At 38.1% G+C, this 16,708-nt stretch overlaps 1 protein-coding gene across 1 annotated transcript; it reads left to right on the forward strand.

Moving 5' to 3' along the window:
- Nucleotides 1-4,317: 4,317 nt before the first annotated feature.
- Nucleotides 4,318-8,652, forward strand: LOC132858758 (zinc finger CCCH-type antiviral protein 1-like). The gene is made up of 10 exons (XM_060889218.1): nucleotides 4,318-4,391; nucleotides 5,581-5,704; nucleotides 5,798-5,960; nucleotides 6,068-6,188; nucleotides 6,353-6,663; nucleotides 6,786-6,891; nucleotides 6,975-7,011; nucleotides 7,164-7,227; nucleotides 8,030-8,150; nucleotides 8,253-8,652. Exons 1-10 carry the CDS (start codon nucleotides 4,379-4,381, stop codon nucleotides 8,306-8,308), a joined length of 1,116 nt encoding a protein of 371 aa, XP_060745201.1. The 5' UTR covers nucleotides 4,318-4,378; the 3' UTR covers nucleotides 8,309-8,652.
- Nucleotides 8,653-16,708: the final 8,056 nt, after the last annotated feature.

Genomic DNA, 16,708 nt, shown 5'->3' on the forward strand with positions numbered 1-16,708 from the left:
GCTCTCACGGAATTGTAGATTCTGTTAAAGATGATTCCGGCTTCCCTTCTTCCTTTTCATGTTAAATTAGCAGGCCTTGATCAACAACCATCATGACAACAGAATATTTTATGTTGCTGATGAAAGAAAGACACACCGTGTTATTACAGAGCCTGATAGTTAATAATATCCTGGTTAATGAGTAACTGGTTAACTTCCAGGGAGTTTCTTTGTATCTATCTATCTATCTATCTATCTATCTATCTATCTATCTATCTATCTATCTATCTATCTATCTATATGCCCAACCCTAGTTTTATTAGCACCCTAATAGTATAACTAATTAGTGCTAAAATTATTGGCACCCTGTCTATCTGTCTGACCCTCTCTCTCATACACACATATTCAACATTTTAAAAATTCACTGTTACGTGCATTTGACATCATTGGCTTCATAATCTTCTGATTAGTAAAATAAAATGTTAGTGTACTGTTGGAGATGATACCACCATTCTAAAATTCATTCACAGTTTATAGTATGTCATTTCAGAGACAGCTCATGTCACTGTAACACACATTTGTAAATTACAGTACGCTAATAATAAAAAGAGCTGGATGTAGTGTTGGAAGTTTGTCCAAACTCCATATTGATTCTTTCACAAAATATATTTTTCTGTCTACTATTTTACAGCCTAGAAATTAGTCTGGGAAACGGTCTGAATAATGCATGTACTGATGGTGATGGTAGAGATAGTTAACCTGAATTTACACACAAATTTTGCATGCTGCCATTTGAAGTGTCCTGAAAATACTGTGTTGGTGTAGTACATTAGCAAACCTGTTCACATACAAAAAAAATATATTTACCAAATGTTTATTGTGATTAGTTTCTTTTGATGATGAAATCAGTTATGGCTGACTAGATTTCCTGTGTGATTTATATGCCGATAATTATTTTTGCAAAAGCAAGAACCATATGAAGTGCTACAGGCTGCGTATTACCACATGCTTTCATTTATTGTTTATTTTTGCATAAATAATAAAATTTAATTTGCCAGAACTGTTTGTTTAAATGCATTAAATGAAACTAGAAAGACAATTGCTAATTTTTTTTGATGGATATAGAAAGCACATGAAGAATACCAATTTTTAACTGAAACCCCTAGCTCTTATTCTTAAACACTGACTTGAACGTGAAAACAAACAATCACATATATACTGATGTCCCATGCAGGGTGTGATATGTCATAAATAAGTAATAAAATATTAAATATATCTGTTTTTTTTTTTTTTTTTAACTTTTAGCAGCTTTCCAATAATCCAATTTCTGGTGCTGAAGCCATTATAAACTTCTTTGACTTGCTGAAACCTTGAGAGTAAGCAGATCTTAAAAGGAAACCCATCCTCATTTGGGTAACACTGGTGAGAGTTATTAATGAATAATGCTCTTTCTACTGTCAAACAGTCCAACAATTGATTAGGAGGTTGTTGTCCTCAAAGACCATATGTATTTGGCATCTTCTCTTTGACTGGGAACTACCAGAAGTATTGAGGGTTTTTTATCTCAAAGAGCTTGACAGATTGTAGCGTGTTAGAAGACTGGTTAGATACATGGAAGCTAAAACATTTAGATCCTTTAGCAGCAGTTAGTAGTTGATTCTAAACTTAACAGTTAGCCAGTGTAGGGATGATAAAATTGGGAATATATGATCATATTTTCTTGACCTGGTAAGAACTCTGGCAGCTGCATTTTTGACTAACTGTAGTCTATTTATTGAAGATGCAGGACAAACACCAAGTAATGCACTAAAATAGTCTGGTCTGGAGGTCATGAATGCATGAAATTGCTTCTCAGCATCAGATACAGAAACTAATCCCATGCCTTCTAATGATGTTTTCCAAGAAAGCATGTATGCTAAGAAAAGCAGAGGTCCTAAAACTGATCCTTGAGGGACCCCATATTTCACTGAGATTAAACTTGGATAGAATTCCATTTAAATGCTACAGAATGGTATCAGACATGTAGAATCTAAACTATATTAATGCCTGTCCCTGAATACCTGTGTAATTTTTAGAGCAATCTAGGAGAATGTCTTGATCTATAGTGTCAAATGCAGCACTAAGATCAAGTTAAACAAATACTGAGATGAAGCCTTGGTCTGAAGCTAAAAACAAGTAATTTGTGATTTTAACAAGTGCAGTTACTGTGCTATGATGAGGCCTGGAACTTGACTGAAACTGAAAGATAGTTCTCCTATAGCATAATTGAGCAAACAATTTGTAATAATTTAGACACAAATGGCACGTATAAAATGGGTCTGTAACTTGATAATCCGTTATAGTATCTAATATAGTTTTCTTAATAACGGGCTTAATAACTGGAATGAAGTGTTCAAACAGTGCATATGGGTGTGATGGCCAGGTGTCCACATTCTTTTAGTCATATCATTTATTTCTGGCTTTAGGCAGCTGGGTTCACATGAATGCTGTAATATTGGACTGTAATCTCATTTTGATTTTCTCAGACAGCACTACAGTATTTTGTACTAACCAAATTCAGCTTATATAAATGTTAGTATATGCACATGCAAAAAATCACAGAAAGCAGTTTTTAGCTTGTCAAGATTATCCTTGCTTTAATGTGTAGATTGCAGTTAAAACTGCAGGTTAAAGGAATATAAAACAAAACTATTTGTACTCAGAGTTACACAAAATCCGCGGGTTGTCTTCCTGGTACACACAGCCTAGACAAACATAAGGTCTTCAGTAGAAAAAAAACAAAGGCGTGCTTCATGATTAGCATAATAAAATTAGTGAAACAGAAAGGAAACCAAGAGCAAAAAGGCTCTTCCAGGTCTACTGCCTTTCAGATGTAAGTGTGTTAGTTTCCATCTACAGTACATTAATAAACAAGGTTGTGTGCTAAAATATGGTATCTTGGCTAATTTAATCTATAGTCTATAACTGAACAACAACCTGAATAAACCGGTCTCTAAATAGATTTCTTATTTTCTTTTTTCTTTTAATTAATCAGCAACACAGATTTGGTAAGTTGCCAAATACTTTTCTCAGTTTAACCTACATTTTAAAATGAGCTGAATTTAAGTCCCTTCGCTTGTGCTGATGTTGTGTTTAAGATAGGGGAGAGCGGGGTTAGGTGGTGCAGTTTGGTAGGTGCTACTGTACATCTGGACTCTCAGGCATTGCGTATGTTAAGACAAGCAATATTTGTAATAACCTTTGTTCAGTTTAGTTTATTAGCCTCTTTCTTTTGGATTAAACACAAACACACACATACATCCAAAGACCTCTTCTAGTCATATGTGTTGAACATGTATACATCTATCATATAAAGCAATTACATATGTAACTTCACTTGTTGTAGTTTAAAAGACGAATCCTGTGCTGGCAATTTCAACAATTCAAATAGCTTTACACAACAAAAAAAATGGAGCAGTGAAGAGATGCCTGCTCCTTTTCATTTTTGGGCAAACCAAAATACCAACAGCAATTTCAAAATACATTAATGCAATAATCACAAAGCATATGATGAATGTCCAAGTCTCTGATCTCTTGATGAAAGAGATGAATGTTGGTCAAGTTGGGAGTTGTTTTTTTTTTCTCAAATATTTTTTGGGAGCTCCTTATAATAACCCAGAATTTAACATGGTGTTAACCAACACTGTAACCAGCCAATTCCCTTCTCCCTGACTTTGTTACATATGAAAGGAATGAGCAACATAAAGCAACATATAGGGCTTTTAAAACATTGAAAATCTTCATTTTTGATGGATACAGAAAACACATGAAGAATACAAATTTTTAACTGAAACATATAGATCTGATTTTTAAACGCTGACTTTGAAAATAAAAGCTAACATGCAAATATATACTGATGTCCCATTCAGGGTGTGTTTCTTCCTCACACCCTTTGTTTGCGTGTACTGGATTTACTGTAATCTGTCCAGGATAAAACAGTTGAATAAAAAATAGCATAGCCACATCAGCCATATATCCCACACAAAGGGTAATTAGTTGTTTATTACATAATAATGTCTTATGCACAATGAGAATTAACTGAGATACAATTTGAAAGCAAAACATTTGTTTGTAAGGCTATATAGAATCTTTAAGGGTTCAGCAAAGTTTATGAATTCTTTAAATGAGTGAAAACTGATCTTACCAGTTGTTGATGTTTCATTTCTCTGATGTATATACTGGATTTAGTGTCAAGGCATATTTTCTATATTATATATATACACTGTCCAGTTCTTTATTTTCTCCATTAAATTGTTAACTGGACCAGATTACTATGTTCTCTTTTCCAGAAACAGGAAACATTTCAGGAAGACAACTAGGAAGACAAGTAGCCCGTGTACCTCCTGTGTATCCTCAACCAATGAATACCTCAGGTAAAAACGTCAAAACACATTGTCTATGTTACCTGTTACAAATGAACTCTTCCTAGAATGTAAAATGTAGTTGTTACAATCAAGTCAATTTTACAAGAGCAGCTCTAACTTTGGAACAGCACAAGTGGCATGTAAATTGCTTACTGCACACAAGTCATTAACACAAGGAGCACAGGTGTGTGATCCTTACCACTCGTCTCGGCTGCACCCTACATTCACAAACCAGCATTCGACCACACCCCCGCTTCCACATGGTGCTTCAATAAAGGTGGAGGAAATCATGAATCGCATTTCATGTTAATTTTTGTGGCAAAACCTTCAAGTGTCTGCTTGTAAGCTGAATTAATGCATACATCCATAACAAAGAAATGGCTTAAAGTTCTGAATGATCTAGCCGAAGCCCAGACCTCAATCCAACTAAAAATCTGTGGGGTGGCTTAAAGCGGTCTATATGCAGGAGATCCCCTAACCGTCTAATGACTCTACAATATTTTTGCAAAATGAGTGCGAAAATATTGTCCTTTCTTCTGATTGTTTTTCACTTAAATTGTTCTGTAATTTCACATCAAGGTTGGAACAAGTTCTGGCATGATTTTTCTTGGGTTTTTTTTTTGACATCCCAAAATCCTGCAGTTTATCAGGGGTGTGTATACTTTTGTATCCATTCAAATGATAATTTTTCAGCCTTTATGTCAACATACATCATTAAGATCATATATGTTATAGAATTATCCAATGTTTCGACCACATTATACTTTCAGTATTACACTTTGGCCATTCCTTCAATCCCTGCCTCAGGTTTCCATCAGAGTACTGTCTTTTAAATATATTTACTACATGTGCCACACCAACTAAAAACAGAAATAAATTAAATTCATTTTTAAGTGAATTTTCTTGTCGTGTATTTAGTAAACTCTTGTATTTGATAAACCTTTCCATTTTAATCAAATTCATGTATCAAATGCTAATTCAATAGCAAATGCAATCCAAGTACAAAGTACAGTATATAACAGAGCAGTGATAGTGAATGTTTTTAGTGGAAGCCCATCAACGGCACACTAAGATTTGAATTTCACACGCCACATCACTGTCCACAAGTAGTGATTTGAAAGAAATGAAACATAAATATATTAGGCTGATAGTCTATGTGGGTCAGAATGAATGCTTTTACTCCTTTATTGCTTCACAGGTAAACCCTACGAGTGGCAGCTGTTTGATGGACAGCAATGGTTGCAGATACAAAACGATATTATAATCGAGTGTAACTACTGCCAGCCAGGAACAAAAGGGATCACCATTGATACAGACAAGGGGTGATTTTATATTAGCTTTTTTTCTGCATCATTATGTTGAGCTTATTTAATTGTGCTCTGATGAACATGCTTTGTTCCTCATTTTTTTGACAGACCTCTTTACATTGATTATGATGCCATGACAATAAACGCCTTGTTGTCCACGACTTTTGATGGCCTTGCTGTACGACGACTATTGTCTCTGTCTCACAATCAGAGAGAAGATGTGGGCTGGTACTACAAAGACAACAATTCCTGGTGTGAATATGGGTTACAGGTCAGGAACTTGCACATACAGTAGATGCTCATTTCTTTGCAAAGAACTGTCTGAGGTGAAATTTCTCTGCTGTATATTCTGAACGTCGCACTTGTCATCCAACACAGGGATCAAGTAACAGCACGTCATCAATAAACAGTCGGGACATAGAGCAGCACTATAACTCCAATCCCACAAGCATCCTCGGGTTTATAACAGGAAAATATAAATACAATTTGAACTTCTCTGGTAATCATTTCCCTGATGCACTAAAGTGAATACTTTATGGTCATTTACATACATATTTAGCACATATGAAAATTACATTAACACGGTGCTGTAATTTAAAGTGTCAGTGCCGTAATGTATTTGTTAATCACGTTAACAGTATTTGTTTTTATTATTTTTTATAGCCATGATGGAAACCAACCTGTCTACTGGCAAACAGAGGAAAGTGAGGAGGAGGCCAAAGTTTAACTCTGTAATCTATGTAAACAACAGGTGCAGCACTTATAACTGTGATAAGAATACAAGATTTAACAAAAATATGAATTTTTTAATGAACTCCACTGTTCTCTGTTTATATTTTGTCTACAGTCTGAACATTGACCCGTTTACATCCACTTTAAATCCATCTCCATCAGCTACACATTCTGCAAATGCATCCACAGAGGCTTATGGGTTTTACAGGCAGTTTACAGGTGATGAAGGGTATCAGAAACCAGTGAGTGATTCTCCTCCTAGCCAGAGACACAGTCTTCATATGCAAAGTCATTCAAGAATAATGTATCTTCAATGATAGAAGCGTCAGAGTTGTTTATAGTACTGTGTATCTGTTCTTTTAAGAGTTCTTCTCTGGAGAGTAGTGTGATAGAGAGAGAGTATCAGAGGAATCCACAGGGCCAGCTTGCTTTCAGGGCTGGGCGTTACAATTACTCTCTCAATTTTAACAGTAAGTAAAACATCAGCTCCAACCAAAAACTTATATAAGCATGCTTTCTTATCATTTATCGTGATGTGTTTTTTCTCGAACAGGTGTGTACCCTATCAATTTGACATATGAGAGAAGCAGGTAGGGAACGAAGGTTATCATGATTTTGTGGAAACACAAATGTAGAGTTTCAACATCTGAAATTAACAGAACCACAAGATAAAACCTAAAACTTTGTTGATATTTTTTGTGTGCTGTTTGTTTTCAATGATAATGCACTGTTCCCTAAACAGTACTCTGTGCCAAGCTCGCTGGCAGTTTAAAGATATGAACGGCCACTGGAACGACTTTGTTAAAGTAAGAGAAAGTTCCATTAATGACTACACAGTAAAAAAAAAGTTCCATTAAGTTTGGTCTGCTCATCAACACACACAATTGTGGGTATCTGCGAGCTCATATATGCAGAAGAAGATAGGTAACATTTTTCTCTGAATCTGTTATATTGCCCAACAGAAGCAGCAGTTTGAAAAGATATGATTACCCAGCTTTATGTGAGTAGCACATGATAGGCTTCACCCTCCATGGTCACTGCTGTATGATAGAGGAGAGCTGGCTGCTGGGATCCAAACTGAGGAGAACACATGAGAAAACAATTATTTGCAAAAAATAAAACATAAAAAATATATATTAAAAATATATATAGTATATAGTAATCTTAATACGTTTGCAGTTAAAACATGCTTCAACTTATTTTGAAGATTACACTTTTTTAGGATTTTTTTTGTCGTCTTTGTTTCGTCGTGACCCCAAAAGGATAGACAAAACAAAGATGATAACAAAAATCTTAAAAAAGTGTAATCTTCAAAAGGAGAGTATGTGATAGCTGGACCACCAGGGACTTTCATATCCAATAGTACATTGCTTAAAATGGTTGTTTTGCCAGAAATATTCTAACAAATCAGTTCTGCATTGTGTGAATTTTCACAGTTGAACTTATATTTTTAAGACACAGTGACAGTATCGGCCTGCCACAAATTTTTACTTCAAAACTATATACAAATACTTCATTTTTATTTTGCACAGTTTTTACACTTAAAGTTAGGTTAAACACACTGTTACCCAATGTTACTGTACACCTGGTGTGTGTGTGTGTGTCTAGGGCACCGGGAGAGGGAAATGTAACGTCTCGATTCAGGAAATTGAGATGCAGTACCAGCAGAACACAGCAGGGATTTTAATTTACAGCTCAGACCAGTTCCGCTACAAACTTGACTTCTCAGGTAAACATGCAAAGTATTCATTGTATAGGATTTTTTATAATAATAATAATAATAATAATAATAATAATAAAGCAAAATTAACTACAATTTTCTTGTTTGCAGAAATGACCCAGACTAACTTGTCCACTGGTAAGAGGAGGCCAGTCCGACGTGTCTAACTTGAAGTGCTGGAGTTTATCTAGCATTTCTCAGAATGTTTATTCATTTTAAAACCTTTAAGTGATAAGTGACGTGACATACATCTAAGTATAGTGATCCATACTCAGAATTCGTTCTCTGCATTTAACCTATCCAAAGTGCACACACACAGCAGTGAACACACACACACCATGGCACCTCAGTCGTGGTATTGCCGGCCCGAGACTCGAACCCACAACCTTAGGGTTAGGAGTCAAACTCTCTAACCACTAGGCCACGACTTCTGAAGTCAATTTTACTGCCTAAAAAACATCTCACCAGAACATAACCAGGTTTAAATGTTTTGCTAGGGTAGGAAAGTCATTCTCTGTGCATTAAATTGGACCAGAATTGTGAATATTTGTAATAAAAGATAGCAAATTGGCATAATTGTGTAAAAATGTATTATTTATTATTTTATTTGATAATTTAGTCTTCCCTGACATCTAGAAATTAACACTGTTTACTTTATGTCTGTGCCAGTTTATTTGTGGCTGCTGTTATCAAAGATCACCGGCATTTTTGTCATATACCACATTTTGAAGAAAATCGTCTGTAACACATAAATACCGATGTTTATTGTGCACTTTGATTAAACTTTATTTTAACAATATACCTGAAGAATACTGTCCTGCATTCTTGTGTATGGTTTATATGAATATTTCATAAAACAAGCCCACATAATACAAAGTAAACTGAAGACAAGTCCACTTAATATAGAGTAAGTGACATTTTGGACAAAATTTCATCATTTCTGCTGCAGAAATTCAAACTTCAAGCTATACTTGCTGTGTATCACATTGAACAAGCCTGAGGTGACTGAGGAAACACTCCCTTAGATGGTAAAGAACAAACCCCTTAGAGGAACCAGACTTACTGTAAGGGGAACCCATCCTCATTTGAGTGACACTGGAGGCTGTGATTATAAATATACAGGCTACAGGCTGAAAATTGTGCATTGATGAGAAGGTTGTTGTTCTCAAAGACCACATTTAGTTGGCATCTCCTCTTAGAATGTCCGAATATTTCATGAAGCTGAGTCCAACTGGCCGGTAAATCTCTAGATGTCTCAGGATTGCCACAGAATACACAGAACACATCTTAACCAAATTCATCTCAGTGAAGGTCCAAATTCTTCATGACATGGAAGACAATTGAAGCTCGTACAATTTCTGGATGCCTCGGGGTGGTTAAAAAAGAGAGAAGCATGTGCATGTACTAGAGCACAAGATTTTGGAAACAGAAAAAGGCTTAAAACCCCAAAAATCATAATCTCCACAGCCGAAAAGCATGATAACCAGAAATAGTGCAGGTTAGCAAAATGAACACAATAAAAGTCCACATGAACAGGGGACCCTAAAGGGGGAAAAAGGCAATTCCTACCTGGTGAAAAGTCCACTCAGAAAACAGCAGCAAACCAAAAGAGAATAATTAGAACAGGAAGATGTTGGGGTGACTCACAGATGGTGGCGAAACTGAAGAGATCATCTGGCGTAATCCATGCACAAAAGACATGCCTAAATAGCACTGAAGGCATGAAAAACTGTCGACCCGGAAGTGACATCACCAATGAGCGCTGCAAACTGGAAGTTTGAAGGAATGTGCTTACAGTACCCCTCTCTCCACGGGGAATCTCAAGACGTCCCACCTGGCTGGTCAGGGTGCTCGCAGTGAAACTGGGTGATGAGATCAAGGTCCAAGATGTGGTGTGCCAGGACCCAGGAGCACTCCTCTGGGCCGTATCCCTCCCAGACAACCAGGTACTGTAGTCCTCTCCCGCGATTTCTAGAGCACAGGAGTCGATGGACAGTAAAAGCAGGGGTCCCATCAATGAACCGGGTGGGCGGGGAGGGACCCAGGAAGATGGTCTCTGTCACATGGAACTCAAATTTCTCAGCCTTCACATATAATCAATTCTGTAAAAGCCTCTGAAGCACCACACGGACATGACGGCTGTGTTCATCGGGCATATGGGAAAAGATAAGTATATCATCCAGGTAAACAAATATGAACTTATTTAGCATATCCCGCAAGTAGCCATTAACAAGCACCAGGAATACCGCTGGGGCATTAGTGAGGCCAAACGGCATTACCAGCTACTTGTAATGGACAGTGATGGTGTTGAACGCTGTCTTCCACTCAACACCCTAGATGGTAGGCATTCCGAAGGTCCAGCTTAGTGAAGACAGTGGCACCTTGAAGATGTTTGAATGCAGAGGACATGAGGGGCAGGGGCTAGCGATTCTTAACAGTAATGGAATTATGGATTATTCGAAAATTGATACAGGGGCATAGAGTACCAACCTTCTTCTCCACAAAGAAAAATCCAGTGCCAGCAGGGGATGATGATGGCCGGATGATGCCTGATGCTAATGACTCCAGTATATACTTGGTCATGGCCTCCCTCTAAGGCTTGGACAAGTGGTATAGGCTTCCCAGCAGGAGGTCAATAATAAGATCTATGTGGTGGCAGGGAAGTAGCTCGAGCTCTACAGAACACCTGGCCCAGATCATGGTACTCAGCAGGAACCAGAGAGAGGACTGATGGAGGGTAATCCTTGACTGGTACTGGACTCGGTGGTAAGGTGGTCAGGCAGTGCAACTGACAGTGAACTCCCCAAGCAAGGACCCGGCTGCTGGATCAATCTAGATGTGGGTTATGCTTTTGCAGCCGAGGCAATTAAAATATAACAGGACTGTGCAGCAAGGGAACAACAAGGAAGGAGAACCACTCTTGTACTTGGAGAACGGCCAGTAGCAGTTCGATCCCAACCCCTAGCTGACATGCTAATTCTTCATGAAGGAACTCAGCGTTGGCCCCAGAGCCTAGGAAGACAGCAAGTACGTAGTCCTGGTACTTAATAGGAAATCTGGCCTTGAAGTGGCTTGGGGAGGCTGAGCACCAGAGGCTTGCCACTGGCTCCTCCTTCAGCGATGAGCCCTTTTGCTGGACAGGAGATGACGACATGCTCTGCCTCGCCACAGTACAGACAGATCCCTTTGGGCCAGCGTCTCTCCTTCTCGACTGAGGTCATCGCCGGAATGGAGGGGAGTGTGATCAGCCAGGAGGTGCTGAGCAAGGCTTGACATACGAGGTTCTGAGAAGCCAGGAGCTGGCTCTGTGTCCCTCCTCTCCTCGTTCATATTTGAAAATGTTTTAAATAGTAATTTCTGAGTAGTTTTATTCATATTAAATAGTTTCCATTTGCAGCCATTAAAGGTCTGGTGTCAGTTTCCATGTGACATCTTTACATTTCTTACAATGACCTTTTATTATGTTGCCTTGTAAATAGCCAACATTCTGTTCTGCTGTTTCAGCTTCTGTTTTTGTTGGTTTGTACAAGTACTCTTTAAGTATTATCTATCTATCTATCTATCTATCTATCTATCTATCTATCTATCTATCTATCTATCTATCTATCTACATTTACATTTACAGCATTTGGAAGACGCCCTTATCCAGAGCGACGTAAATAAGTGCTTAAATCTCTAACATTGAATCATTAATGCTGGCTCACTGTTACATACTTAGGATACCATGAGTTTAAAACATTTGTTCAGACTTACAATGAAAAAGTGTCAAAGGTTTTTTTTTTTAAATGCAAAAGATAAGGAAAGAAGTGCTAGTTGAAGTGTTTCCTGAATAAGTAGGTCTTCAACTGCCGCTTGAAAATAGCCAGTGACTCAGCTGTCCGGACTTGTAGGGGAAGTTCGTTCCACCACCTTGATCTATACAGATCTATCTATCTGTACAACCCTAGAAGTATTAGCACCCTAATAATCTACCTAATTAGTACTACAATTATTGGCACCTTATCTATCTGTCTGACTGCTCAGATCAATGAGGAGGACTGCACTATAAAATGTAATAAGTTAACTACTTAAAAAAAGAGTGTTTATTTTAATACGCTACAACTGGATTGACCGATTTAAACTAACAAAATGAAACAGCAGAGCTACAGAAACACAGTCTTGTTTCTCACTCAGTCACTCATTTTCTACCGCTCATCCGAACTATCTCGGTTCACGGGGAGCCTGTGCCTATCTCAGGCGTCATCGGGCATCAAGGCAGGATAGACCCTGGACAGAGTGCCAACCCATCACAGGGCACACACACACTCTCATTCACTCACGCAATCACACACTATGGACAATTTTCCAGAGATGTTAAATTAATAGTGCATGATTTGCAGAGAAAATAACTCCCCCATGTTGAGCGAACTAATGAGTTGTTTACAAGGCACAGGAAGTGGAAAAATCTAGAGAGATGGGAACCAAGGTCGCTCATTAATTTTTTTTATCTTATATGCTTGCAATTTAATTATAATGGTGGTATTGTCCTCGAAGTATGAGAGATGGTGGTGTCCGGTATACTCCCAACTGTCCGGGAGGAAAATGTGGTGAAAGCACGGTAACGACCAAAAGCAAAGCTGAGCGCTTGATAAGGAGAATTGATAAAAGGTGTATGAAATTGAGCCTGATTTGTCGGAATCAAACAATCGGTGTTGGTCATCAATAAACTCCCCTTTTACCCTGCACTATCCAGTCTGATGAATTCTGTCTTTTCTTTACTTTTCTGTATCATGCTTGATTGGGCTAGTCGAGTCAGTGATTTAATTTAGATAGATAAACAAATAATCAGTGCATCTAATGTTGAGGTGATAATTCCACATACCTTCTACAAATATTCATCTTAGATATTGTGCTAATGAGAATCTCAGACCTCAATCTCAGTGCTCATAGTGCACAGCATAAATGAGTACACCCCCTTTAAAAATTCTTATTTAATCGCATTCTCAGTGAATATCAGAGCAATTTGCTGCATTTTTACAAAAACAGTTTTATTAAACATTTATTTATTTTATTAACATATGAGTGTGGTCACCTAACATCTTTAGAATAAGAAAAATAAAACATTATAATTCAAATGAGGTGTTTGAAAAAACTGATTACACCCTACAACAAATTTAACTGAATCTAATATTTTGTATGGGGTCCTTGATTTTTAAGATGTTACGACCTGGTCTAGGTCAGACCGTAACATACAGGTAAAAATAAAAACCAGAACGAAAATAGAAAAGGGGGAAAAAAATAACAAAACGTGGCACGACAGTTTCCTTCTTGGATTTATTAATTTTTTAGGTGGTGACGGCTTCAGAAGTCAGAAAAGCCAAAATAATAAATAAAACTCCCTCTAACTCAACAAGTACAACTCAGTTAACTTGATCCAAAGAAAAGAAAAGAAAATACATGTCCTTCCCTCGCTCCCTATCTAGCCAAAAACAATAATAAACCGAATAACAAAACTGGCACCGACTTCCTACAAACCACCGAATAGGGTGTATTTACAATGTCCACATATAACCATATTTACAAAATCTACATGGAAAACATATACAACAGGACGCACATACAACGAGGCAGAAAACACAAAATGACTAAGTCAACCCACAAGTTCGACAATACACAGTGCTTTGCACAACGGGGTAACACGGCACGCAAGCCACAGCATGCAACCATTCAAAACCAATCTCTGACGTGGTTTAAAGGTGCCCTTCCACACAAAACTGTTTTTACTTGTATTTTTTTATATGTTAGGTCCATGTTTGTGTTGTGTCGTGAATGTGAAAACGAACTGTTACCTCCCCGTTCAGTTCTAGCCACTTAAAAGAAATAAGGGGAGAAATCAAGTCAGTTGGAAAAGCTGCTCACTCTGACGTCAGAGTGACTGAGCTCATTACTATTCATGAGCTCTCCCACTTGAGACCGCGCCCCCAGAATTCGTGTAGCTCAGTGAGTTTCCTATACAGCAAGGATGGCTGAACGTCAACGGGCTTGTGAAGAAGCCATTCTGCCGCAATTCAAGGTGATTGTAAACAAATTTCCTCTAGCCTAGGCTACTTATTGCGCTGGGTGAATGAATAGTCATGCTCTCATATCCTAGCGGTTAGCCAATCGGAGCCAAGCAGCATAGCTCATTTGAATATTCATGAGAACTGGCGCAAATCGAGCTGAGTCTTCCTGCAGGCTTTCTATACCACACTAGAATGGCTTGAAACAAGGTAACCGAGGCATTTTTTTCCACAAAAAATGTTACAGAGTCCATGGTAAACTTCAGACATTACCACAAAAGTAATGAAATACGTGTGGCAGGGCACCTTTAAATGTCCACCTGAAATTCCCATCCACGACGAAGAGGCGGGGCATAGCGTGTCATGTGATGATCGCTTAATGACGTAGAGGCGGATATGTGACGTAATTGGAGGAGCTGAAACGAGAAACAGACACCGAAAAACAAAACTAACAAAAATAATAAGCAAAATTCAAAAACATACTAAGGCGTAACAAAAAACATCACCAATTCTTCCAGACATTGAATGAACAAGTTGACGACATACAGCTATATCTGTCCTTATCCATTCTTGAAGTATGGATAATTTCAGATCCTGGATGGAGAATTACGTTCAGCTTGTCTTTTCAGAATGTCTTCAGAATGTCAGCTTGTCTTTTCAGAATGTCTTCAGAATGTCAGCTTGTCTTTTCAGAATGCCCCACAAGTGTTCTATTGGGTTGAGGTCTGGTGACATGCTTGGTCACTGAATCACGTTTAACCTGTTCCACAGAAATAAACCAGTGATCTTAGATGTACGTTTTCGGTCATTATCATGTTGAAAGTGTTGAAGTGATGGTAGCATCTTCTATTTCAGTATTTCATAGTATGTCTGTGAATTCATGATGCCATCTATGAAATGCAACGCCCTGACACCTGCAGCACTCCACACAAGAACACTGCCACCCCCAGGCTTTGTTGTTAATACCATTCATTTGTTTCATTGTACTCCTCAACCTTGCCACACAGTTTGGAACACATCACAGCCAAAAACATTCATCTTTGTCTCATCGCTCCAAAGTATAGAGTAGTCTTCCCAGTAGTCTTCGCCTTTGTCAACATGAGCCCTGGCATATTATAGAGTGTTTTTTTGTGCATGAGCTTCAGCAGTGGTATAGAGCAGTCTTCGCCTTTGTCAACATGAGCCCTGGCATATTATAGAGTGTTTTTTTGTGCATGAGCTTCAGCAGTGGTATAGAGCAGTCTTCACCTTTGTCAACATGAGCCCTGGCATATTCTAGAGTGTTTTTTTGTGCATGAGCTTCAGCAGTGGTATAGAGCAGTCTTCGCCTTTGTCAACATGAGCCCTGGCATATTCTAGAGTGTTTTTTTGTGCATGAGCTTCAGCAGTGGTATAGAGCAGTCTTCACCTTTGTCAACATGAGCCCTGGCATATTCTAGAGTGGTTTTTTTTGGGCATGAGCTTCAGCAGTAGCTTCCTTCATGGACTACAGCCATGCATGCCTCTCCTCTGCAGTGTACGTCATATGGTGTCATGGGAATCACTCACTCACTTTGACTTTCTAATGATCTAGCCAAGTGTGCAGAACTTCCACGCCGATTTGATGGATTAGACTCATCTGCTGGTGAATTTCTGTTAATTGAAAATTTATTTTATGCTTTTTCCAAACACATCCATCCTGGTGTACTCGTTTTTGCACAATGATCTTAAATTATTTTGTTAGAATAGTTCCAATTTTGCCTTTGGTACTGAATAATCTAATTTAAAACAACTAAACCATTTGCACAAATATGTTGTATAGAATCCCATAGCAAGTATTAAATCCAGTTTAAAGCAAGATGGAGGTTTTACTGAGAAATCTGTATTATGCTGAGCACTGTAGAGAACACCACCACCACCTAGTGGTAGGGACATAGGAATAATAACTATCCTTAATCAACTTCACTGTCATTTTGACCAATAATAGCCTTACAGCTAGATGTTTTCAACATAAATATTATGATCATTTTTTATATAGTGTTTATTTTTATGTCAAATTATGTCTGTTGAAGCAAATGGGTGACGATTTGACACGTCATATAAAGCAATGCTAAATTGGTAGCCACATAACAGCAAAAAAATGTGATCTCATTTCAACAAAACTAGAGAAACAAAGACTGGAAAACCAGAGCCTGGTTTGATGAAACTTGATTGACGCACACAGCAGCATAAATCCATAAACTCAACCTGAATTGTGTCCACAGTCCAGGCTGGTATAGATGCAATAATGGTGTGGGGATTGTTTTCTTAGCGTACTTTCTGCCCTTGAATACCTGTCAGTTATCACTTGAATGTCACCGACTATTTGGGTATTGTTTGCAGACCTTTACAAACACAACGTACCATCTTCTAATGGCTGCATCAGCATGATAATGCGGCATGTCACAAAGTCGTCTCAGACTGGTTCACGAACATGACTGTGATGTCAGAGTTCTTCAGTTGCCTTCCTATTCACCGGGTATCATTCCAGTAGAACTCCTGTTGGATGTG

Source organism: Tachysurus vachellii, chromosome 16 (genome assembly GCF_030014155.1).
Source record: "Tachysurus vachellii isolate PV-2020 chromosome 16, HZAU_Pvac_v1, whole genome shotgun sequence".
In the NCBI taxonomy this organism is placed as follows: domain Eukaryota; kingdom Metazoa; phylum Chordata; class Actinopteri; order Siluriformes; family Bagridae; genus Tachysurus; species Tachysurus vachellii.